This window comes from Myodes glareolus, chromosome 1, assembly GCF_982192425.1.
Source record: "Myodes glareolus chromosome 1, mMyoGla1.1, whole genome shotgun sequence".
Classification (NCBI taxonomy): Eukaryota; Metazoa; Chordata; class Mammalia; order Rodentia; family Cricetidae; genus Myodes; species Myodes glareolus.
Window position 1 is genome coordinate 122,784,127 of NC_142026.1, and position 27,097 is coordinate 122,811,223.

Here is a 27,097-nt window from a genome sequence, read left to right on the forward strand (position 1 = left end):
TTTTTACATCTATATTCATATGGGAGATTGACCGACCTATAAATTCTCTTTCTTTGTTGAATCTTTCTGTGGTTTTGGTATCAGGGTAACTGTGTCCTTTTAAAATGAATTAGGCAATATTCTTTCTGTTTCTAGTTTGTGTAATAATTTGAGGAATATTTGAGTTAACTCTTCTTTGAAAGTCTGGTAAAATTTTGTGCTAAAACCATCTGGCCCTGAGTTTCTTTTTCACTATGGGTTATGGTTATAAGTCTGTTTGAATTGCTTATCTGATCTTAAATTTGATAAGTAATACCTATCAAGAAAATTACCTATTTTGTTCTGATCTTCAAATTTGTTTGAGTACAGGTTTTTAAAGTAGTTACTTATGATTCTCTGGATTTCCTCAGTGTCTATTGTTAATGACCCCTGCTTTTAATTTCTAATTTTGTTAACTTGGATATTATCTCACCACCTTTTAGTTGATTCGGATAAGGGCTTGTTGATCTTTTTGATTTTCTTAAAGAATCAACTTTTGTTTCATTGGTTCTTTGTAATTTGTTTCTATTTTATTGGTTTCAGCTCTCAGTTTGATTATTTCTTGTCATCTGCTCCTCTTGAATGTGATTTCTTCTTTCTGTTCTAGAGCTTTCAAGTGTACTATTAAGTTGTTAATATGAGCTCTCCAATTTTCTTATGTAAGCACTTAGTGTTATGAACTATCCTCTCAGAACCACATTTACTGTGTTCCATAAGTTTGAGTATGTTGTGCATTCCTTTTCACTCAGTAAAAGGGAGTTTTTAATTTCTTTCTTAATTTCTGTCTTGACTTTTAGAGCCACCACTGAGAAGTCAGATGTAATTCTTAGAGGTCTGCCTTTTAATGCCACTTGGTCTTTTTCCCTTGAGTTTTTAATATTCTTTCTTTATTCTGTACCTTTAGTGTTTTGATTATTATGTGCTGAGGGGACTTGCTTTTCTGGTCCAATCTATTAAGTGTTCTATATGATTCTTGTACCTTTACAGGCATCTTCTTCTTTAGGTTAGAAAAATGTTCTTCTATAATTTTCTGAAAATATTTTCTGGGTCTTTGAGCTGAGTTTCTTTTACTTCTTATATTTTAAGATTCTTAGATTTGCCATTTTTATATTGTTTTAGATTTCCTGGATTTGTATGTCAGAAGATTTTTAAATTTAACATTTTCTTTGACGGATTTATCCATTTCTTCTATTGTATCTTCAACACCTGAGATTCTCCATTCTGTCTCTTGTACTCTGTTAGTGAAGCTTGTCTCTGTAGTTCCTGTTCTAACTTCTAATTGTTTTTATTTCCAGAATTCTCTGAGTTTTGATTTCCTTTATTGACTCTATTTCCTTTCTCAGGTCTTAAACAGCTTTATTCATTTCCTCTCACCATTTGTTTGTTTTTTCCTGAATTTCTTTAAGGGATTTATTAATTTCCTTTTTACGGACCTCTATCATCTTCATAAAGACAGTTTTAAGACCATTTTCTTATGCTTCAGATATGTTGGAATATTCATGGCCTGCTGTGGTAGAGTTGCTGGATTCTAGTGGAGATATAGTTCTCTGGCTGTTAGTGCTTGTATTTTTATGTTGGTATCTATGCATCTGAGACTGGGATGATTATAGGTCTTGGTACTGATTCTTGCTTCTGTATTTGTTGGGTGAGTGTTTTGTTTCTTGGTTTCTGTTTCCTCTGTTTCTTGGTACTTTTCTAAGTATAAAATAAGAAGGTTGCAGAGATGGTAGTCCTGCAGTGAGATTTAAACATCATACAGAAATGACTGAAGCTAAGCTAGGAGCAATATTGATAACCTACCCTAATGGAAGAGCTAAGAGTATGCCCTAAAGAGTAGCCGTGTATCTAGATAGGTATGTTTCTGTGTTCTCTCTCTCTCTCTCTCTCTCTCTCTCTCTCTCTCTCTCTCTCTGTGTGTGTGTGTGTGTGTGTGTGTGTGTGTGTGTGTGTTTCCCAATGGCATGCTTCTTTCAGACTTTAATGGACAATTTTCTTTTCTTTTTTTTAAGAAAAAAAAAAGAAAGCAAAATATCTTTTTCCATTTTACATACCAATTCCAGTTTTCACTTCCTCCCCTCCTCCCATCCCATCCACTTCTCAGAAAGGGTAAGGCACATTGCTTTGGGGAAGGTCCAAGGCCCTCTCTAATATATCTAGGCTGAGCAAGGTATCCATCCAAAGAGAATAGGTTTCCTAAAAGCATTCACCTTGTGGCTTGCCAAAGTAATCGGACAAGAGGTCCTCATTCCTGCTTCATTCCCTATTATTTCTTAAGTGACAAGCTCACACGTGTCTTCCAAATTTTGGCTCCTGTTTAAAATTACCAGCACTCAGCACCTGGCACGGATGGAGTAGGGGCTCACTCAACACATGTGAGAGAAATATCACAGCACTGATTAAATGAATAAATTATTCCCACTCTATACTCCAGGCTCATCACTCTTGTCGCATTCAACCCATTTTGCTAAAATTCTCTCTTTCTGCATTTGCACACCCCAAAGTTATAAGCTCTTTAAACAGCTGAAAACATTTTTCAATTATTAAAAAAAAAATCTCAGTAAAGTATTCAGCAAACATTTGTAGGACTCAGTGTGGCATGAGCTGGGAACTGATATTTCTGACAGACAGTTTACCTGGCTTCTTTTTGCATCTATAAATTGGGGAAGTTTTTCTAGAGATGGCACCAAAGGGTTTCTTACAGTTAAAAAAAAATGATGATTCTAAATACAACAAACATTTTCCTACCTCAAACCACTAATACTATCTTCAAAATTTTTAATGCAAATAAAAGGCCCTCCAGGTGCATGAACTGGCAGAGAGAAATTTTATTATAGCTCATCGGATGAAAATGTGTTGATTATTCGATATTTACCCAAAGGAATTATAAACAATAAAATAGTTATTCATAGAAGTCATATTGAATAACCATAAAAAGCTTATTTTGTCTTGGGGCCAAGATAAAATTCTCATAATGAATGTGTGTGGTTTTAAAACGTTTTAGTAAGCAAAATGGTTTGTTCTTCTTGGGAATCTTTTAGTGTTTTTACGCCTGCTGTATAGTATTACCACATAGACTTGGTGGTCTCCTGTAGGAATTTTCTGTCAATTATTTTAGACATGTGGGCACATTGGACCATTTAGGATAACTCATTTTAACTAAATTTGGTTTTGTAAAAAATAAATATATATTGCACACCTTTGAATAGTTCTATTTTGACTCTCAACTGGCTCCTATGCATCTAAATTTTATATTGAATCTTCACAATAAAATGAACGGAAACTCTAACCTGACACAGAATAGCTTACAATATTCTGCATATATAATGTTTTCCCACCACAAAGAAGGCTTTCCTTACTAAGTTCTATTATAACCTTTGAATTAAATAATTAGTTGACATAATTTGCTGAAAATTACACTGTATCTAACAGCTCTGGCTCCAGAGAAGAAGAATTTCCAGGAGTCAAATAATTTATAAGGATGTTGTAGAGCAACAGTATATGGAAGGGAATGAGGCGAATGGACAGGGGGACAGAGGACACCAGGAGCCCGGCCTCTTCTCAGACTCCAGACTCATGAGGAAAAAAAATCTTTTAGTTATAAATGTCTTAAGATAAAAATAACTAAATAACCCACTTAAACCAACTCTCACAACAAACGAATTGAATAAAGTCAGGGGGCTAAGGAGAGAGGGCCCTTCCACATGTATCTACAATTACAAACCATTTACAAATAGTCCTGTGGCTCCCATGAGGTCAGCAAACTTGAAGCTGGAGATGTTCCCCGACACTGTCTCACTAATGATTGATATCAACTCTTGCAATGAGTCCCTGAAACCAACTGTTCTCCTTGTCTCAGAACAGATTACACTCACTCCTCACTTCCTCTAGAAGTTCCCAATTTCCCCAACCTTCCTAGCCATGCCCTTGTTCTCCCTGGCATGCAACCACACAAACAGCACAGCTTCTGCTGACTCCCTAATAAAGTTATCATCAGGAGATAATGAGAGGAGATCTCTCTGTGCTATTGTTTAGGTTGCTACGGCAACACTATCTCTTCTTTTTGGAAAGCTAAAATAAGGTAGATTTTTCAGCTCCTATCTGTGACATTTTTCAAAGGATTGAGATATCTTTAATTGTCAGGATGGGGACAGTTTACTAGGAAGGTCTAAGTTAGAGGAGCGCAAACTCAACGCTGGTCTCTACAGGTCAGCCCACCTGGACTGCTCCAATACTGGGCCTGTTACTACTTAAAATTCATTCTTTGGAGATTTCCCAGCGCGGACGGAGTTTGCTGTGTGTGCGTGTCTAATTTCTGGAGAAGCACTAATCCAGCAAACAGTTATCATTCTGTGACCTTGCACCTTAGAATGTGGTCACTGTCCAGCCATGAAAACAACTCCCGGGGGGGGGGGGGGGCACCAAGAGCAACATTCAACAGATTAGACATTCTGATGGCTCTGAGCTGAAAAACATGGGGGGAGGCTTAGGGATGTGGGCAGAGAGAGGCCCCCTTTACATCCATGCTGTGGTTTGTTGGCACATCTGGAGGCAGGGAAGGAAGAAATAAAGAAGGATAATTGCTGCTTAAGTGGACAGCAAGGGATGGCAAACTTTTAATTTATGATTTTGCTGATGACAGATGGTTCATTTTTATGGTCTGCTTACTTTGGAGAGTTACTCTTAAAAGTCAGAATGTGGTTGCAATGCCAGTCTATGCTTTATTTTTCCTTGAGGAACTGCTAAGACTCTCTAGTAACAGCATAGAAATTATCCTACACTTGAAATTCCAGCTATGTCATAACAGCTCTAAGCAGGTATCATACAGGTGATATACCTACCATGTGTTGACATATTTCTCCTGATTACTCAAAGGCTCTTTCCCTGCTCCCAACCTTTAGAAATAGTGGAACATATTCTGAGCAATGTCAGCACTATCCTACCTTCAAGACCTCCAGCTCCTGGTGCCTGTTGCTGACTGGTGCATGGTTTAGACTGTAGTAGAGGGCCTGCTTATTCTTCCTGACCACCCAGAACCAAAATAATAACACAGAAACTATATTATTTAAATCACTGCTTGGCCCATTCGCTCTAGCTTCTTATTGGCTACCTCTTATATTAATTTAACCCATTTCTATTTATCTGTATATTGCCACAAGGTCATGGCCTACCAGCAAAGTTTTAGCATGTCTGTCTCCAGCAGCCCCATGGCTTCTCTTGACTCTGCCCTTCCTTCTCCCAGCATTCAGTCCAGCTTTCCCTGCCAAAGTTCGGCCTTGCTATAGGTCCAAAGTAGTTTCTTTATTCATTTATGGTAATCACAGCACACAGAGGGGACTCCCACATCATTTGAGAAACAATAGACTCTGCAATTGCTTACCTGCTCCTCTGTCTTCTTCACAACAGGGCTGCTGCCCAGGGAATCCTAAGAAAGGTGGACACATGGGGATACTGTTGTAGGAAGCTGCTTGTTTGCTTCCCAGCTGCCCAGAAATCAAAATAATCATATAGAAACTATATTAATTAAATAACTGCTTCACCTATAAGCTCTAGCTTTTTATTGGCTAACTATTACATAGCAATTTAACCCATTTCTATTAATCTGTATATTGCCATGTTGCTGTGGCTTACCAGGTAAAGTTTTGGCATCTGTCTCTGACAGGGCTACATGGCTTCTCTCTGACTGTACCTTCCTTCTCCCAGCATTCAGCTTAGTTTTCCCCACTTATCTAAGTTCTGCCCTGCTATACAGCCAAAGCAGTTTTTTATTCAGTAATGGTAATCACAGCATACAGAGGGAAATCCCACATCAGGATACAAATCTCATGGGAAAAAAAAGTCTGCCGTATCCCATGAAGATGAAGCTATGCAAGAGGGAACTATGTGTCACTTGTAATGCCCACCACAGTCACAAAAAAGAGTAGAAATCCTTGACGTCAGATTTCATTGTATATTCTATCTTTGTTTATAAAATATAAAAGGGTTGAAATTAAAAGCCCCATGGGCAAAAAGAAACAATAAATAATCTGCTTTTGTACCCAAGAAGAACAAATATTATACATCAAACATTGGCATATTTAACACAGAAAGCAAAATTGTATGGAAAAATCTATAGGCAACTTCTAGAAATCCCTGCCACCCTATCCATTCATCTTACAGCCTAGGGGATACATGTCAAGTCAGATGACTGGTTGAAGAAATTTATTTCCATCAGTTGATAATTGTCCTAGCAACAGTTTACATTCTTAATCTTACATGCACCAAATTCATTGAAAAATCCTATTGCACATGAAAACAAAACAAAATTACCATGGGTACTGTATTCTCCATTCAGTTAGTCTAATATCTTTTTGCAAGCTTTAGAAGTGTACATGTAGCACTGATTTTGACTTTTTTGGTGTTGTTTTGGAGGCCAAGGTCTCCTTATGTAACTCAAGCTAGTCTCAGACTCACTATCATTCCGTCCCAGTCTCAAGCACTGGGACTGTAACTGTGTACCTCCCTGTCTGGCTTACATGTTTGTGTGGTGGTTGGTGGACAGGTTTCAGAAGTCATGTCTCTTCCTATCTTGAGTCCTGGAACTGAACTCAGGTCAATAAACAAGGGTATTAACCCAATGAGTCATTTTCTGACATACATGTCTTAGCATGATGGAGAAACTATAGTCTCTTGGTATAAATCTAAAATTCATGATTATAAAGCATGGCAAGGAAGACATAACTTGGCCAATTAGCTTTGAAAACGTAAATCCAAAGACTGTGCCTTGAAAATCCCTAGCCAGCTGGGCCTCTCAAGTGACCTGAGAGTCTTGATTTACAAAGGTAAGAGAAACTTCCCTTGCGTTTTCTTATACATGGATAATATGAAAAATGAAACTTGGGCAGGCTAGCTAATCATCTTCTAACTACATCTATATAACTAGGACTTTCCCATAGGACAGACATACAAAATAACTATGTAACTAACCAAATGCATTTTCTGCTTTATTCTGCATTCACCACGTAAAATTCTTGTCCTTGCCTTACCTTGGTGGAGCCTCTGAGCCAGTCCAAATTTTGGACTGACCAATTCTGAATCTATATATGCTCAAAAAAAATCCCTGAAACTTAAAAGCTCCTCAAAGAGCCATATAAATCATGCCTCACTTTACCGCTTAACACTCTGTAAGATAAAAACCTAACTGAAACTTTCAAGGCTGCTTTTAAAGGTGTTGCATATGAATGTAAATGACTAAAGCAGATTTGTGTAGCATGACTGACGATCAAAAGCCAAAGAACAGACAGCAGGGACTTGGGCTCAGGCTTGCTTCCGCAAGCTCTTATGTGCAATGTGTGACTCTCAGAACTCTGGCACACTCGATCCACTGCAAGACCCTTAGCTTTGAGGGAAGAGAGGAAAGAACATTAACAGACAAAGGCCAATGAAGTAAATAGCATGGACCACAAGGTCAACGACAATGTCAAATCCAGAATGTGTAGGGAGTCCAGAAACAGTGAGAAAAATACAAAGGGGACAGACAGAGCACATCACGTTTGATTTAGAACAAAGCACATGCAGCATGAAGAAGGCAGGAGAGGTTAAAATTTTCTTGTCTGTGGCTCGAAATGAGAGTAGGGTGATGACACTCACTGCTTGACAGGAGGCAGAGGACATGAAAGGAAGATCCATCTCTGTTGTGTCTTTGCAACTTCCACTGCTCCCAAGAGCTCCACTCTAGCAACTTCTATAAACAGAGGTTCACAAATCAATAAGAGGAACATGAAGAGGAAAATTCCATTTGTGGTTTTATGCCCTCACTGCCATGGAAGCCAACTTGTTCAAGTTTGCCCTTTGTAGCTTCTCATTGGTTAATACCACTCATCTAGAGTTAGATGCTATGGCTACGGCTTCTAAGTCGGGGAGGCCTGGGCCTCAGATTCAAACACAGTTTGATATATACCCATATCAGTTATGCATACATACACCTCTACCTACAGAAGCTCAACGGCAGTAGCAGAATTAAGTGTAGAATGATTTATCATTCATGCTCTGTTCTTCCATTATTCTTTCTTGTAAAGTAATCGTAAATGAAATTTTCTTGCTGCCTGTCCTGTGTGCTTCACACATTGCCTCATAAACCACTCAAGGTCTTAGTAAATGAGATGAAATTTCTCCTTTTTCCTCCTTAGTTGGCCATCTCTCTTCAAGCAAAGCATATTAATGCCTTTTTAATCAACAGGTGGTACAAAAAAATGCTACTTCGGGGGCTCATTTCAGCTTCATATATTTTCAGAACCATTAACAGTGCTGAAGAGCTAGAGATGCTGGGGCCTCGTGGGGGAAATAATGAAAGAGAAAGAACTGCTCCTAGGATGAGCCTGCAGAGCCAACTCCCATCAAGAGCTCAGTGTCTCTACTCCTGAGTGGACAGCAAAGGTTGAATTATCACAAATATCTAATTACCAGAACCAAACTGGCAGCAAATTATGTGGAAGCAAAAGAATTAAAGAACGGAGGAAACAGAGATAAAACACTCAGCAGATTGTTTGATAAATGAGGTCAGATTCACAGGCAGGCTTCCCTTTAGGTGTGCTTAGCTGACATTTATTTCATCCTCCCAAGTAACTTTCTTGTTTGAAAGTAACAAACATCAAGGTCTTCTGAGGGTGGCCAGGGGGAGGTATTTATTTAAAAGACTAAGTAATTAACAAAAACTTGGCATGTCTACACACCTACCTTAAGCAGTACTTTGGTCTGTCACTTGACCTGACCATGATAAGCCCAAAATTAAAATACAAAGAATAATTAAATGGTCAAGACTTGACTAGTCAATATACTTATGGAAACATGATCCAAAGAAGTATGTCAGTCGATGGATGAGAACTAAGCTGTGGGTGGTCATATGTCATTTTACTTCTACTGGACTGAATTTTCATCAGAGCAGACTTAATGCATTATCTCCATGAAGAATTTGTAAATGAAAACAACAGAAGAAATATAGTGATTTATATTCAATCAAGACACTTGAACAACCAATAACTTTGGGCAATGATTATCCCAGAAAAGATGTCCTGTCCTCCTGGAATGTCCACTTTCTTTACAATTTCTCATTTGGGGAATCTATCTGTGCCTTATCCGATTTGGTTCTGGGGAACTTATTCTAGTATTCCCTACACACACAACATGACTTCCTACATACACAATATGAACCACTGCACAGCACAAAAGATTACACTATGTCTCCTGTACATTCCTTTTCCCCCCATCTTCTCCAGCATCTCTCAGAAAATGGCCAGATCAAGTAGAGTATCTTGCTTTCTCTCTGAGCCTTGCATTTCCTGTGTACTTATTAGCTTACAGTGTCTTGGTGAATATGAATGTGGAGTTTTAATGTTTGTGAGAAAGAAAAATTCTATGTTGATCTAATCAATCATTAGAATGATAAATTTTTAATTTTGGAGACCTTATAAATGACATGAACTCTCCCATTCAATAATCAATCCTCTTCAAAACATTGGCAGAGTGTGGGTGTGACTTCAGATTTGAAATCATTTAGTAGCAAGGGTCTCTCTCACAAAACAATTTGGTTTATTATTTTCCAAGTCCATTCATAATTACTTCTTAAAATAAGCTGCAGGCTGCCCTGCTCTTAATAACTAATTATTTCTGTCCTCTGCTATAAAGTAATTGCCTTATTTATATAAAATATTAATGTCATTTCTTTCCATGATCTTCTTTTCTCCAAACCAATCATCCTAAAATTTCTGTTTCAGTAATTACAGCCTCTTAATATGAATATCCTGTGTACCAAGTGTGTGAAAACCCTGAACAATCTTGGGGTAGTCATCATTGAGTCTAGTTGACTCCACCCATGCTGGTGAAGAAATCATAAATCTTTGCACACTTGTCAAATATTCTCTTAAATATGGTTAGCAAAACTGTAAGCTCATTTTTACAACCAATAGACCACAAGTTCATGACACCGTTTGCTGAAGTGCCCAAAGACTCCTTGTTTACAGCTCTCAACCTATAACAAATGAGCTCATTGCTTAGCAACAACAGCAAATGACTGGCTCACTAAGATACCCTTACACCATTTTCAATGAAATGTCTCAAAACAGCTTTCTTCATTTTTGTTTTTTCAAAATACCTATGTGATAACCTCTCTATAATGAGACACTGGAATCTCAGCTGACAACTGGAGATGTACATGTGTTCATCATTTCTATCAGTGAAAATAATGATTGAAAATTAGATCCCATATGGAAAGGTTCTCTTTGGCCTAAAAAGAAAAAGACGATTGAGGGTTAAAATATGTTTCATATTGACAAAAAATATTTTGGTGAAAGTCATTTCTAGACAAAGAATATTGCTGAACACTTCCAATTAAACTAAGACATTAGCACAATGACAACTTCAAACCACTTGCCAGAGACTTGCTTGCTTTGTAACCATTATTATTCTTCCCATAGATCCAGCACCCAAACAATGAAAGAAATTTTCTCCACACAATTCTAATTACTACTCCCTAATGACTATATACAAAGCTCCTTCACTTAATGTTTTTAAGTATATAATGAACTCAAACCAGCTGTTTCTTCCATTTTGAAACCACGGATTTAATAAATTAATAACATTACAAATATCCTATTGTATAGAATAGAAAGGTTTTTGAAGAAACAGATCAACAAAACCATATGACCCTTAGAGAAAAATGATATAATATAGAGAAAATGATTAAAACTAGGCATTAACTTCAATAAGTAGTAAAAACAATACTGTCTATTCTCTGGGATGGAAAATTCCATTCCTCAGACATCTGAAGTCCACAGAAAACTAGTGCACTTATTCTTGGTTATGGTTTTTACTTGTGATTTTCTGAAGCCTGTCCATATTTGTTTTTTTTTAATGCCTGGTTTGATTTGATTTGTTCAGTAGAATAGACAGAGGAGTGGGGGTCAGGGAACACACCAGAATGTCTGTTCTGTGGATCTTAAGAGCAATTATGGAGACCATGTCTTGAGGCAAATTTCTGGATTAGTCAGAAGAAAATCTGACTCCTGAGCCTGGAAAACCTTTGTTCTGGAGGAAGTTCAAGATGAAAGTCAGAATTCCAGCTCATGCCTGCTAACTGTGACAATGCATCAATCAAATAAACACAAAGGCAGATACATATATATTCATTACATTTGAAACCATGATCTGGTATTTGTGCTCATGGTGGAGAATAAAGGAAATTCTATTTTTTTAGGGTGTCTTCACCCCTAAAGATAAAATTTTCCCAAGAATGTACATGACAAACATGACATTCTCCATTTTCTCAGCATGTAAAACAACAGTGTACATCACATCACCCTCTGTGTTAAGCAAAAGCTTAAAGATGTTGAATTTCTTGTGTATTTATTTATATCTCTGTATATTCACAAAGGGATTAAATGCTGGTTTTGCAAATGATAAAATTATAACACAGAACAAAAATAAAATTTAAAACAAAAAAGACTAGGCAAATGGAGAAATAATTAGAAGAACAAGGCAAAGCAAAGTGTAAACATAGTTCAATAAAGATAAGTCAAGGGTGATGGAGGATCATGAGTTAGAAGGCAGGAATACAGTAACTCCCCGAAAAAATAATGAAAAATGGGTGGAAAAGGATGGAGAAGAAGGAAGAATGACAGGACAGATGGGGGCCCCAACAATATTTTCTTTTCTTTTTTTAAATTTTTTTTTATTTTTCCATTCAAATATTTACACTGCCTTTCCTCCTCCCAATCCCCTCCCGCTCCCCCACTTACCCTTCCCTCTCTCCCTCCCTGATTGGGAAAGGGCAGGGAACCCTGCCTTATGGAAAGTCCAAGGCCCTCCCCCCTACATCCAGGCCTAGGAAGCTGTGCATCCATATAGACTAGGGTCCCAAAAAGCCAGAACATGCCATAAAAACAAATCCCAGTGCTTTTATCAATGGCTTCTCGGTCAGCCCCCATTGTCAGTCACAATCAGAGAGTCCGGTTTGATCACATGCTCGGTCAGACCCAGTCCAGCTATATTTGGTGAGCTCCCATTAGAACAGGCACACTGCCTCAGTGGCTGGACCAACCCCTCCCAGTTCTGACTTTCTTGCTCATCTTCTCCCTCCTTCTGCCCATCAACTGGACCTTGGGAGCTCAGTCCGTTGCTCTGATAAGGCAATATTTTCTTTACCTTCCTAATAACATTTTTTTCTAGGAACATGAGAGGAAAATGGTACAAAACCACTCATAGTTACAACTGGAATAATGCTTCCATGCAAGAGGCATAAAGGCCAGTGAACACAGGTTGTTAGGAATCCTTTATTGCAAGAAGAAAGCAGAAGTATAATTGCCAGAACTCAAAATCAAAGAAAAAGCAGAGAAAGCAAAAATGTGTTTGTCAATAAAACTAAATGAATATAAACAGTTGAAACACAACAGCAGTCATGAGGACTTTAATTTGCATTAACAGGATCATCAACCACAAAGCACTTCCAAAAGCTTTTGGCTGTTAGCTTCTTTTGTCTTTCAGATTCATTATCAATTTTATATTTATTTGTCTTTGCTTCTGCATTGAGTTCCTTGCATATTTTTGATACAAATTCTTGCCAAACATGTGATTCCCAAATATTTCCTTCCGTTCTGTAGATCACCTTCTCATTTTTAACTTGAGCTATGCAGAAACTTTAGCTTGGTGCAGACTTGCTGGCTAACTTTTGCTTTTATTGTCTGTGTTTTTAATATCAAACTCAAAAATTCATGACTGAGACCAATTTAAGGAGTGTAGTCAGAGGCTACTTGTTCATTTCCCAGCCACCCAGACCCAAATAATCACACAGAAATTATCTTAATTACAATATTGTTTGGCCAATACCTTAAGTGTATTTCTAACTAGCTCTTACATCTTAAATTAACCCATATCTAATATTCTGTGTATTAGCACAAGGCTCATTGTTTCTGGCAAGGTTCTAGGGTGTGTCTGTCTCCTTTGGCAGCTACATGATGTGTCTTTGACTCTGCCTACTGTCTCTCTCAATAGATAGATAGATAGATAGATAGATAGATAGATAGATAGATAGATAGATAGATAGATAGATATCTTCCAGCCTGGCTATATTCTGCCCTTCTATAGGCCAAAGCAGCTTCTTTATTAACCAATAGTAATAAAACATATTCACAGCATACAGAAAGAAATCCCATATCAAAGAAAATTCCATGTTTTGAAAACTTGTTGTTTCTTATCCTTTTCAAGATTCATTTTTATTTTATGTATATAGGGTTTTTGTCTACATGTATGTATGTACTTATGTACATATGTATGTATGTTACATGTGTGCTATGTACATGGGTACGTGTGTATGTATATTACATGCATGCAGTACATCTAAGGATGCAAAAGAGGGTGTAAGATACCCTGGAGCTACAGTTATAATAGTTATGAGCCACTACATGAGCTGGGAATCTAACCTAGGTCCTTTGCAAGAGCAAACAATGTACTTAACTGCTTATCAATGTCTTCAGCCTCTGGTCTCTTATCTTATGTTGACAACATTAACGTACATTGGGTTTTGATGACATCACATTAGATTTTAAATATTTCCCTTAGTAATATTGCTATGTGACCTGGCATTACTACAGCACAAGAATCCATCCTGTCTTCTGTTTCAACAGCTCCAAATCTGCCCCCTCCGGATTGTTCTTTCAGTAACACTCTCACATGACAGATCTGTGAAAATGGGGGAATCCACTCCTTTCTCCATTCCTCTTTTTAACATCCACTCCCAATTTCCCTGGGTTTTACTGCCCCCTCTTATTGTCTACAGGTAGTTTTATAGTGTTATGGATTGAAATATATGTGGCTCCTCCAAATTAATATGTAACAGTCTTCACATTGCAAATATATTGGAAAGTGAGGCCATTACAGCTGCAGTTAAGATGATGTCACAATGAAGGCTGTACTCTGACCTGACTGATATCCTTGCTATGGTGGACAGTGAGATAGCTCAGTCAGAAAAGTGAAAGCTCAAAAACATGAGCTTAATCCACAAATACAGTCTTTTCTTAAGAACCTGGGTATGGCGGTATACATCTGTCAACTCATCACTGTGGAGGGAGAAAAAGAACATATAATTGGGGTCCCCTGGAAGCCAGCCTAGCCTACTTTGCAAGGATCAAGCCAGTGAGAGTTTTTAAGTTTCTTTAAGGTCAGTAGCACCTGAAAATATCTACGCTATTCTCTGACTTCAACATATACATGCATATCCATGTACATTCATACATGAACAAATAAATAATAAAAGCCAAGATATTTGAACACATATGGCATACACTCAGTAAAGGTGGAGGCTGAGAATAAGAAGATGCTTCCGCTGCAAACCAAAAACATTTCAGAAATTTCTAGAAAGGAAGGATATGTGGGACATGACCTCTCAGTCCTTAGAAGAACCAACCCTGCTGACATTTTGTGCCTGGTATTCTAAAATCATCAAAGTATACATTTCTTTTGTTGACACCACCAACTCTGATGTAAATTGTTATAGCTGCCCTAGCAAACTGGCACACATCATATGCCTAGAGTTTATATCAAAGGTAGGTGCATGTGTGTGTGTGTGCATGTGTGTGTGTGTGTGTGTGTGTGGTATATGTGTGTGGTCTGAGAGGATACCTATAACATTGTATGCTTGCAGTAATCACTAACTGTTGTTATCCTATAACTAGACGTTTCTCTTTCACCCACTAGTCCCTGCAGCTACTCATGAAATAATCATTTGGAGGCTTAATATTAATTACAATTCTTTGGCCTATTACCTTAGGCTTATTATTAATTAGCTCTTGTAACTTAAATTAACTCATTTCTATTACTTCATATTTTACCACAAAGCTTGTGACTTGTTACCTTTCATCTTGCTTCTCCAGCATCTGCTGGCATCTCTCTGACTCCACCTTTTTTCTCCCTATATTCAGTTAAGCTTTCCTACCTAGTTATATTCTTCCCCGTTAAAGGGCAAAGCAGCTTCTTTATTAACCAAAGGTAATAATGCATATTCACAGCATACAGAAGGGCATCCCACATCATCCTTTTCCTCTGTTGTACTATGTGCCAGGCTCTGTAGCCTAAAGTACTTCAGCAAAAGGTATCAATTTCTGACTCTATGAAGTCTGCATCATAGTAAGAGGATGCCGACAAGTGAGTAGGCAAATCTTGTATTATGTTATCCTACCATAAGTTCTTTCAAAATAAATAAAGCAATGACCGTGTATCAGGAGGGATGAACCGAGTCAAGGAGCTTTAAATAAGTGGTCCCAGTAGGCAACACTGAGGGAAGTGCATGCATTGCTGGAGAAAGCATTCCTGTTTGTACCTATCTGTTTTCTGCTATTGTAACACAACTCCAGAGACTGGGTACTTCACAATTAAAACAGAACTTGCTTAGCTCACAGTTTCAGAAGCTGAATACACCAGATCAGAGGAGTCAATGGATTCACCCTCTGGAGAAGACACACACGGCTCTCTTGCACATGGGGAGACGGCTGTGTGCAAATGATGCCAGCACGTCAGTGGCCTTGCTATACCACACTCACATGAACACCACCAAGGGTCACATGAGAACTGCACTAATCCTTGCTTGAAAGCATTGTCATAAATGATCTAATTACCTGCTAATAGTGTCCACCACCTAAAGGTTCTGATGCTCTTCCACACAGTCATCCAAAGGATCATGTTCCCACATGTGAAACTCTGAGAGACAAACCACAGCCTAACAACAACACAGTCAGGATATCAGCAAGTCTGAGGGTCCTGAGGTTGAACCCTGCCTAGACTATTCAAAGAATACAAAGAAACAAGCATGGTTGGAGCAGAGAAAATAACTTGGAAGACAATAGACTATCAGGTCAGAAGGATGTCAGGGATACAAATTGAGTGGGCCTGTGGAAGCTTTAAATTTTGTACTCAGTGTCATTGGAACTTGAGCACAAGTCTGACATCTCACAGGCCACAATGTAGATTTCATTGGTGTGTGAGTTAGACAAGAGGGGACAGAATCAAGAACTGCATATAGACATCTATTCTTGAAGCCCAGCAATGTCTCTGAGAAGCTGTTTTATAAGAGTCAGGGTATCAATACTAGAGATATAACATGCCATCCTGACGAATCAAATATGATGTCTGAAAGGGGTCAAACACAACTTGGGTACAAACCTACTACTAACTGTGTTCCCTGGAACATCAAGTCCAGAAATCTTAGTCCCTTAATGCATCAGTATTGGGAAGTGGGGTCAGAGCCCTCATGGATGCTTAACGTCTCTCTTGTGACATGGTTTAGCCAGCATGACTACAATTCGAGACACACATGTGACCATCTGTCCATGTTTCATGAGTTGAAGTGGCACAAACCCCATATCAGAAGCCAAGCAGATCTTGTCACCATGATTTTGAACTTTCAAGGCTCCAGAATCATGAGATAAAGTAAGACCTTCTACTTTATTCATTAGTCAAAGTAGCCTCAAGTATTATTACCGTGAGGAAAGAGAGACACACCTACCTAGAATAGATTGAGAAGACTTTTGGTATAATGGTTTAAAGAACAAAGGAACATATCCATGTATGTCCTTATCTTTATACAGAAGTGGAATCATCAATGTCTCCCTTTACACATAGGCTTGCCTTTTCAGATTTTCACTTCTTTTCTAGTGGGTAATAAAAGATGTATACTGTTCCCACTGCTTGATCAAAACATTACTTATAGCTGATTCGTCTAAATGGGGTCTGTGCCTTGGAGAAGTACTACATTCTTAGCTTATCTCTCGAGCACAGTACTTTTCTTGCCATTCACTCCCTTTGCTGTACCACCTTCCTGACTCCTCCTGAAAGCACCTTCCTCCCTGTTTAGAAATTGTGGTGGTTTGACTGAGAAAGTCCCCAGAGATGCATATATTTAAATACTAGGTTCCCAGTTGGTAGAACTGCTTCAGCAGGATTAGCAGGTTGAAGGAAGTGTGTAACTGGAGTGGGTTTTGAGGTTTCAAAAGCCCATGCCATTTCTCTCTCTCTCTCTCTCTCTCTCTCTCTCTCTCTCTCTCTCTCTCTCTCTCTCTCTCTGCCTCCCACTTTCAGATGTGAGCTCTCGGCTACTACTCCAGCACCACGCCACCTGCCATGCTTCCCAGTATGATGGTCATGGACCCTAATCTTCTGAACCCACTGCCTTTCCCATGCTCTCTTCACAGCAAGAGAGACTAAGACAGAAATATAACCTAGCTTTGCTTTTACTCACCTCGTTTTTCCTTCTGTTTACCCCTATTTTCATTGATCCTTTTATCCAGTCCTCTCCCTTCATACTTTGCTTTCTCATTTGCACTAAGCCTTCTCCACCCCTCCACACCATGGCAATCACCTTACCTGTGTTCCTGACTTACCCGTCTCCTCTGGCCCTCAGTTACAACACTTTTCATTATAATATGATGTTTCAGCTCTGCTTTCTCCTCTATAAAATAAAGGAACTGCATTTGATTATCTCTAAATGAGAATTTTGATTTTAACTTTCCACCTTGTCTCTGTTGTCCAGTGTACGGAGAGTTCTAATTCCCATTTAGTTCACTTGTGAGTCTTTCTTTAATTATATTCTTTTCATTCCAAACTCTTAACTACAGTTTTTCTTCAACATTTTTTAAACAAAAGCCAAGTAGACAAAGGAAATACATATATTAGTGTGTGTGTGTACGTATGTTTATATATGTGCACGGTGTGTGCGCGTGTGTGTATGTTTTGTTAATTTTTTTCTTTTTACCGATTCTGGTCCACAAAAATAAAAAGACATGTTTAGAGTCTAAACAACAGTAACAGTATTGTGGTACCTTGGTGTTCCTTAATCAAGCATGAGATTTTCTAAGGATATCATGTAAGAACCCTTTGAGTGAGGTTTCATTAGTGTGGAGGTATAGTTCAGTGTTCAGGGTACTTTAGCATTTGTGAGGCCCTGGGTTCCAAACCAGCACTCCACACATACCCACACCCAAGAAGGTGTTTAATGAGAGTCATGAGAGTCAGATTCTTCTGTGGTCTCCCCCAGACATTCTTGAGTTTCACCGTCACCTCTTTGTGGTACTTCCATCTTAGACTTCTGCCAGGCACCCTTTCTCATAGGCTAATGAGAAAGGACAACAAAGAAAAGGCAAGTGTGCTTATCTGAATGCCCTTTTTACAAATAAAAAAGTGTGTTCTTTTAGATTTCAGAATTAGTTGACAGCATTAAACAATTCTGTGGCACAAAGGTCTTTTTTATGCTTTTATTTAGCAAAACTCCCAGGTGATTTTTGAGCTACAGTAGACAGCCCACTCACTGAGGGCAAATGGGGTCTTTCTAAAATGTTCGTCAATAGTTCTCAGCAATTTATCAGAGCCATAGAGAAAAAGCCACCTGAAAAAGGACATTTACAGTGGAACTTGTATAGCCGGGTTTCTTGAGACATGAAGTCACACACACACACACACACACACACACACACACACACACACACACTATTATATCAGTTTAAATATTTCATTTAAAATAAAATTGTACATAATACATATGACTCTAAATTGGTTCTTAGACAAAAGACCTACATCTAACAATATTTTGTAGAAGAGACTGAACATCATTTGATGCTGGTTTATAGACCCAACTTTGTAATTATAGGAGAAAAGTTTCCTGTAGAGTGCTCTGTCTAAAGCAAATGCCACATCCCCTGGGGGTCTTGCTGTTATGTTGAAACATCTCTCTCTCCTATGCTACCTCCTCTGGGTGACATCATGTGGAGACATCGCTCCCTATTCTGAGCACGACTGGAACCTAGGCTGTGGTCTTCTTGTCCCCTCTGCCTACCAAATCACCACCTCCGCTACCCATGAACACATGCTTATAAAATGCTTCACAAATCACCATCTCTGCTATCTATTAACACATGTTTATAAAATGAAAGCAACACATCTTGACAGTGTGCAATCTGAGAGATGAACCTAGCTTTGCATCTCATTTCATGGCCTCCATCAATGACAAAGGCAATGAACACATCTTTTACCTCTCTGGGCCTCACTTCCCCCATCTGAACAGAGACAACGACCCTTCCCAGAGTGAACTGTGATGGCATTGGAGGTAGGAAAGCAACTGGCACACAGTGGCACTCAACTAAAGGTAAGGCCCTTTCTGTGTCCTAAAATGCTGTACTTGGGGACTGTCTTCCAGAGGAAGAAAGACAGATCTGTTTCTAGATTGCATATACGGGGAGACAAAGATTTGCTGATATTGACACTTCTGATAGAACATAATGGAATAAATCACAGGTTTGGGAGAAATGGCAATGAGTGTTATACTGAACTGAGTATTGAACCAGGATCAGCCCCTAGCTGTACAACACTGATCTGTGGACATGGTCTCCTCAGGCTCCTTCCACTCACGAACTGTGGCTCATATATATTGGCCTTGAGATCACACACCATAACTTAAAAGGAGCTAAGGAAAATAAAATGGTTTTCCTAAATTCTTTGGCAGGTGATCAGAACATTGCCCCTTTTCTCACTGTGGAAACAACCACAGGGGTAGCAACTTTACCCTGAAAGAGACAAAGCTACACCCATGACAGTCTGCTGAAAAACTAATCACAGTGAAAAGAACACTGAATCCAATAAGTTGAATTACAAACTTCATTTCGTTCCTATTTACCACGAGACTTGGGCAAGCCAGTCATGCTCAATAAATGTCCACTGAAAAATGGTGGTGCTGTGTATGGGAGACTATTCACTGTTCTTGGGAGACTGAGGCAGAATGATTACCATGAGTTAAAGACTGACCTTTGTGTGTTATGCTTCACTGAGTACTACAAACTCTGTCTTGAGGGGGAAATAGCAATTAAAAGACAAGAGAAAGGTGAGATGGAGAGATGGCTCAGAGGTTAAGAGCACTGACTGCTGTTGCAGGAATCTGGGTTCAGTTCCCATCACCCACATGGTGCTTCACAACCATTTGAGACTCCAGTTCTAGGGGATCCAAAGCCTGGTACATCTGCATACTTATATACCAAAAAATATATCTATAAAATAAAAAATATATATTTAAAGACAAAACAGTGAACTAACTACTCCTGCGGGGAAGACAGGAAAATAAGGAGGATGGTGTCTCAGAGATGTTAACAGCTCTAAAATGGGATGAAGAAAATTACAGAAAACCACTGTTTTGTGCCCGTGGAGATCTCTTTCTGTGTCATACTCAGGCTTATATATTTACCCCTTCCACCGGCAAATGACTACAATTACAGTTGAGTAAAAAAAAAAAAACAACTGCATGTGTTTGTGCATATGTGTACATGCCGGTGTGTGTGTGTGTGTGTGTGTGTGTGTGTGTGTGTGTGTGTGTGTGTGTGTGCACGCCTCCCTCACAGCTGTGATAAATCCACAAAACCCCTTCTTGTCTTATGCATGCCAAAACATCACAGATCCATAACAACCTATGCAGGGCCTGTAACCAAAGACCCTGGCCTGTTGCAGCAGCAACTATGGGCATACATTGCATTGCCCAGCTGATATCTTTGAAATATTTTATAAAGGAAGCTGCATGCCACATGAGAAAGATTCAAAAAGCCCTACCACACTGCAACAGAAGCTATCTCCAGGTGACCTGAGGGCTACAGTTTCCTCAGTTCTGATAGGGTCTTTGTCTATAGGTCTTCAATTAACCACACAACTGGCAGGTTGGTCACCTATAAACTGCATATGGAGGAGTGCACCTTCCCAAACTTCTGGAAAAAGTCTTCCTGTGCCTGGGCCAAGGCTTCTTCATCAATGTAGACCGCAGGCCTCTTGGCCATGATGAAGTACTGCACCTTCCGCAGACTCCAGCCAATCACGTAGTGGAGCCAGCCGCACACTGCAGCTGTGGAGCGGCCCACCCCAGCATTGCAGTGGACATACACAGTGTGTCCGTTCTCCAGAAGGGCATGCAGGAGGCACACAGCCTGTGGCAGCATCTGCACTCGGCCTAGAGAAAGCACAGACCATGAGTTAACAGATATGCCGTGTCACAGCTAAAAATCCCACCAGTGCACGACAGAACCCTGAGCTCTGGGGAGACGGGTGTCACAGTTTGCTTCTTTTATTGTTTTAGTTGGAAAAAAAGTAAAAGAAATTTAATACCTGGGAACACCAAGGTAGAGAGAGCATCCCAGAGGCAACATTCTGCTCTGAACCTGAACTTGAACCTGACTATTCCAGGGATGTTACTGTTTTTTTTGGAGCAGCTTTGCCATTGATCCAAATTTCTCTACAAAGTTAACTACCACATGTGTTTGGGGGCAGAGGGCAGAAGAAAAGGTTTAACATCTTCTTAGCAGCATTTGCAAAGATTTGGCAGTGGTTTTAGAGGGCTTCAAAGAAAACTTGGTAAGTCCTGTGTCTCTCAATCTCACTTACTCCTAGGTGTCCTTCCAGACAAACAGTAAGCTCAAAATTAGTTCACACTGGTTAACGACTCAGTCATACTCACTTGTAGTAGGAGCTGTGGGCCGCTTCCCACCGCCCGCCTCCCAGCTAGCTTTACCCCCGAAATAATTACACGGAAACTGTATTCTTTTAAACACTGCTTGGCCCGTTATCTGTAGCCTCTTATTGGCTAACTCTTACATATTGATCTAACCCATTTCTAATAATCTGTGTAGCACCACGAGGTGGTGGCTTACCAGGAGGATTCTAACCTGCAGCTGTCTCGGAGAGGAGAGTCATGGCAACTGCCTCATTGCCTTCTTCATCCCAGCATTTTGTTCTGTCTACTCCACCTATCTAAGCTGCTGTCCTATCAAAAGCCAAGGCAGTTTCTTTATTAACCAATGAAAGTAACACATAGACAGTTAACCCTCCTCCATCACTCACTGATTAGATAAATGCAATTTGAGACAGAATTTAATACATTGGTTTTCATTAAAGTAATTAAGTGGCTAACTTATAGCCAATGCATATGGGATAACCAATCACTCGTGCCACCACAATGCAGTGAATACCGACATGGATTTGATTTCTTTCTGTTATTGAAAAGCTATGATCATAGTTGCTGTTGTTCTCTGGCTGCTATTCTGATAGCCAAATGTCTCCACATCCTAAGAAGTATGCTGTGTCCTGCTGAGTGCCAAGAGCTCCTGCATCCTGCTGGGCAGAAGTGTAACCACCAACAAGCCTTTGAACTCTGAGATCACCATTGTTCTTAGTGATACTTAGTAAGTTTTTTGTTTGTTTGTTTGTTTATCTGTCTCGTATTTTGGTGGACAGCATCAATACAAACTACCTCAGAAGGGGACGGAAGAGGACGACTACACAGAATTATTGGATTTTAGCTGTACACTTGCAACTTGGCATTCTTTAGAGAAGGGCACAACGGCCCCAGGAGGACCTCCCAGGACTACAGAGAACACCTACCTAGTGCCCATATTGTGGTTCCTGTTGGATGACTTGAGAGATGAGCAGCCCCCCCCTTACCTGCAGATCTTCACTGAAGCCTAGAATCCTCCCCTGGAGCTTTCCCTCCTCAAGCATCCTCTTTAGAAGTGCTAGTGCCCTGACATCACCAATACAGTACCTTGGAATTAGGAGCCAGTACCTTCGGAGGTGAAGTTTTCATCGAAGATCACCATGGCCCCAAGGTCCCCTCGGTCACCTACCTCACTTGAGGCCCATCAGACTCTGAGACAAAAGCAACCTGCAGCAAAGCCATGCCAATACTCCAGCCTTCCTGGCTGACTTCTGTCAGTTCCTCTAAGTAAGAGATGTAACGCTGTAGGCACCACCCAGCAGTTTTGAAATGTGTTTATGGAAATGTGTATAGGTGGGCACACAGAGTAACCTCTCAGACTGACAGACTCCTTCTCCACCTCTCCCCCTCCCTCTCTCTTCCCCTCTCCCCTGATAACAGTCCCTAAAAGCATCCACATTAGCACACACCAGTCCCCACAACGTCCAACAGAGGCACAAATATTGATTTAACTCAATCCGCACTCCTGGTTTCATCTGAGTAACCTGCCACACCGTTACACAGGTGGCCCTCCTGCAGGCACTCCATATCTAGAGCATCACAGGAGCCAGTGGGTTCCTCCTGGCAATCTCAGTAACGGGACTGTGTGCTGGATTCACGTGTCTCAAGGGACTAGATATGGCAAACATCCAGGGCATGTTGGGGTGACTAAGCTATAAAGGGTATGATCTGTTCCATCAGGGCATGTTGGGGTGACTATGCTATGAAGGGTATGATCTGTTCCATCATAGTAATGTCTGTGAGCAGTTTCTAGCATGAAAAGAATCCCCCCGATAATTCTAGGAATCATGGCTTCTTTCTGCTCCGCCACCATGAGTCTCCCCAGACAAGCTCCTTCTAATGGTTGCCATGGCAGGGATTAAACAGGAATATCTTAAGTATACTTTTGAAATCAAATGTCAAATCTACACAAAGACTGGAGAGGCTGTTTGCCGAGGGAGCTGTGAGGCTCCGAATCTCTGCTGACCAATCCACCAGACTGTGTCTTCCACAGAACCAGTCCAGATGGACTCTGTAGACAGATGTCCCTCAAGGGCAGCTCTGCTCCAATAGCCTAGGTGATGTAATACAATTACCCTTTTCTTTCTGTCTGAAGAAAGGTCATTCGAGAAGCAAGAACACTTTACTGCCACTCTGGAAATCAGTGTGGTGGTTCCTCGGAAAGCTGGGAATAGATCTAACCTAGGATCCAGCTACACCATGCTTGGACATATACTCAAAGTTCTCTACCTCTTACTAGAAAGGTACTTGCTCAGTTGTGCTCATTGCTGCTCTTTTCATAATAGCCTGCAACTGAAAACAGCCTAGGAGGAAGGGAAGGATTGCCCTAGGAAGGGAAAATAGAGTAGATATTTCTGTATGGATGGGAAGGGGACTAAACAGAAGGTTCAAACGGGGAAGTGGGAGAGAAAGGAAGGGAATAAAGGAAGGAATTCGGGGAGGGAGAGGTAAACCTAAAGGCCATTTGAGGGGTCACTTGGAAATGTGCACTAAAGCAGAAGCTTCTTAAAGCATATTTGAAGGAAATCTAAGTGGAATTATCAAATAAAGCCCTAACTAGATATTTCTCACCAGCAAATGGAACTGCCAGTGCCAGGAATGGGTTACATATAATTGAGTTGCTGCCCAAAGCGGCTCCACTGAAACCCAGAAACAACCCAATCTACCACCAAAGCTATTGGCTACTCTCCACAAACTGCTGGTAATGCCCTATTGATGAAGACAACACCTACACAACTCACTGAACACAGAGAAGTCGATGGAGCACCTACCTAGAGCCTTCACCGCTACTGAGTAGTGTTCATGGCCCTAGAAGGCACTCTTCACACTACCAGGGCAGAAAGGTAAACACCAACCCAGCTACAAACCCTTCGGTCTACAATGGTTTCCCTGACTGCAAGATACACTGGTGTAATAGGAGCAAAAAAGTTGTGAGAGTAACCAATAACTATCTAGTTGGATTTAAGGCTTACTGCATGACATGGAACACATGCCTAACACTACATGGGTGATCAAGAACCTGAGACTATATAGGTCACAGAATCAGGGGAAATAAAATATTCTTCTGCCAAAGGATGTAGTGATAAAATGATTCCCACTGACATTCTCCCATCCTCATAGATCAGTGTCTTTTTCAGCCACCATCAGAGAATCTTTCCTCTGTAGTAGAAGTGAACAAATGCAGAGATCCTTAACTGTACAATGTGCAGAGAATGAGGGATCTTGGAACATTCAGTCCAAAACAGGATGTCTCTATCAAATCCCCCCACTTAAGGGCTAAAGGAATTCTGTGTGGAAAGAGTTAGGAAGATAACAAGGGTCAGTAAGAGTAGAAAACACCAAAGAAGCAATGTCTTTTGGAAACAACGGAACTGACACACATGTGAACTCACAGAGACTGTGGCATAGGGCCTCAACAAGTCCAACCTAGATAAGGTCCCAGGGCTGAGAGGAAGTGTGGACACATGCCCCAACTCTAACTCAGAAGCAATCTCCAATTGATAACTGCTTCTAAGGGAAAAATTCATTTTCTCCAGCAAATGGAGTCTACTGGGGAAACAAAGCATACACAAGGACAGACCTCATGTTCAGCAGTAGATGGGAGGGGCTAACAAAATAACTAAGTGGCATTCTGGAAGGATGTGTGATAATGCTTCCTCTGGACATTTTTTTAACCTTACACATCTTATGCTTAAGTATTACAGTTTCCAGTTTTGTTTTGTTTTTTTTAATGGGTTCTCTGTGTGTGTCTATGTGTTTCTAGTATTTTTTCCCTGGGTCTATTTTTTCTATTTGTTTATTTTATCCTATTCTTGTTTGGTTTTATTTCATTTTTTATATGCTTGCTTGTTTTGTAATGAGAGAAAGAAAGGTTGTGGGTTCTGGTTGGTAGGTGGGGAGGTGAGGAAGGTTTAGAAGAAAGTGGGGGAGGGAGCCCATAATGAAATATACTGTACGAAAAAAAAAAAGTCTATCTTCAATAGATACAGAAGTAAGTTCACAGCTTAGGAGTTAGGGATGGAGTCTTGCACATCTGAGGGTTTCCTATAGCAGGTGCTGTCTGCCACCCTCAGTATTTACTTGAAGGAGCCAAGGCAGAGATTTGTCCCAATGAAATCCTTAAGTGGACACTCGAATGCAGCCAGGCTGACTCCAAAGCCTCTGGCCTTGATCCCTGTGCTATGTTACTCCCTAATTCACCTGGTTACTGACAGTTCCCATCTCCCATCTCTCTCTGGATTCTCAAAAGTCCCTTCATGTTTCTGTGACCCTGTATAACTTCACCATCTTCCCGGCTCTAAGATGGCTGCATCCATGAGCCCCAATACAGAGCACAGGAATCACCAAGGAATGAAAAGAGGGTCCTCCCTGTACAAGAGAGACAGTATCAACCAGAGCACACAAAGTTACATTTCATCTGTGTGTGTGTGTGTGTGTGTGTGTGTGTGTGTGTGTGTGTGTGTACACCACACGGGTGCATGCTTCACATGCAACTTAATTTGATAAAACTTTTCAGACTTAAAACAATAAGGCAAAAAATAATGGTATTCCTTTTCTAAAGGTTTACTTGTCATCTTGTGTGCATGAGTATTTGCTTCCAGGTTTATACATATACCCTATTTGCACCTTGTACTAGTGGAAGTCAGAAGAGAGTGTCAGATCCTCTGAAACGAGAGTTACAGACTGTTGTGGGCTACTATGTGGGTACTAGGGACCAAGCTTGATTCCTCTGCAGGAGCAACAAGTGCTTTTATCCACTAAGCAATCTCCCAAGGTTCCAGATTCTTTTTGTATGGAAAATATTCCAGATTTTAAATGTTGCTAACTAAACTGGAAAAATTACAAACCTTATGTAGGTCAACCAAAACACTCCACCATCTGTGTTTCTCCTGTTCGAATTTAAAAACAAGCATTGGGTGTAAGTAGATGCTCTCTCAAATCATTAAATATCTCCACTAAAAACTGAACAAGGAACAATGAAGCAATACCACTTGTTTAATCTGAGACACAGACTATTCTACCTTCTCTGTTCTGTGTTCCAAACCTGCTACAGGCTAATCTAAGTACAGGATGACTAAATACTTCCAGAAAGGGAAGTAGGTGTTGAACAAGCCAGGGTTATTAAAAAGCAAAGAGGTTTTTAGTACCTGGCACTTTAGGATCCTAAATAAAGGCACTCAAGAGTCCCTAAAGGAATTCTTTGCTTTGTCTAAGAAAGACCAAGAAAGAAATCCACAGTATATATGCACCTCTTTCCTTTCTTAACCTTGGGAAAATATATAACTGTACACATTGTTGTTTTACTTGTTGGATGGTCTTGTTTTCCTCCTTTGAGCTATAGTATAAATGAGGGTCTATCTTACCTGTAACACCCTTTGGTAGAAAGTTAAAGAACTCCCACGCCTAACTAAGAACTATGGATCCCTGATGGCTGCTAGGCAAAGAGAGTCAGTTTTCTTCACAAGTGTGTCCCCTATAGGCTGACCATGCTGCAGAGGATGGCCCCACACCATATGGTCAGCATGAAGCAGGCTCCAAGAATTA

The 27,097-nt window shown here is 40.1% G+C and overlaps 1 protein-coding gene across 4 annotated transcripts in view; it reads right to left on the reverse strand.

Moving 5' to 3' along the window:
• Positions 1 to 18,273: 18,273 nt before the first annotated feature.
• Positions 18,274 to 27,097, reverse strand: part of Epm2a (EPM2A glucan phosphatase, laforin) — a 112,342-nt gene continuing 103,518 nt past the window's right edge. For all 4 annotated transcript variants that reach the window (XM_085688538.2, XM_085688531.2, XM_085688532.2 and 1 more), the window contains one exon: positions 18,274 to 21,013. In XM_085688538.2, the coding sequence (XP_085544664.1) occupies positions 20,815 to 21,013 (199 nt within the window). In that variant the 3' untranslated portion in view covers positions 18,274 to 20,814. The remainder of the gene's footprint in view (positions 21,014 to 27,097) is intronic.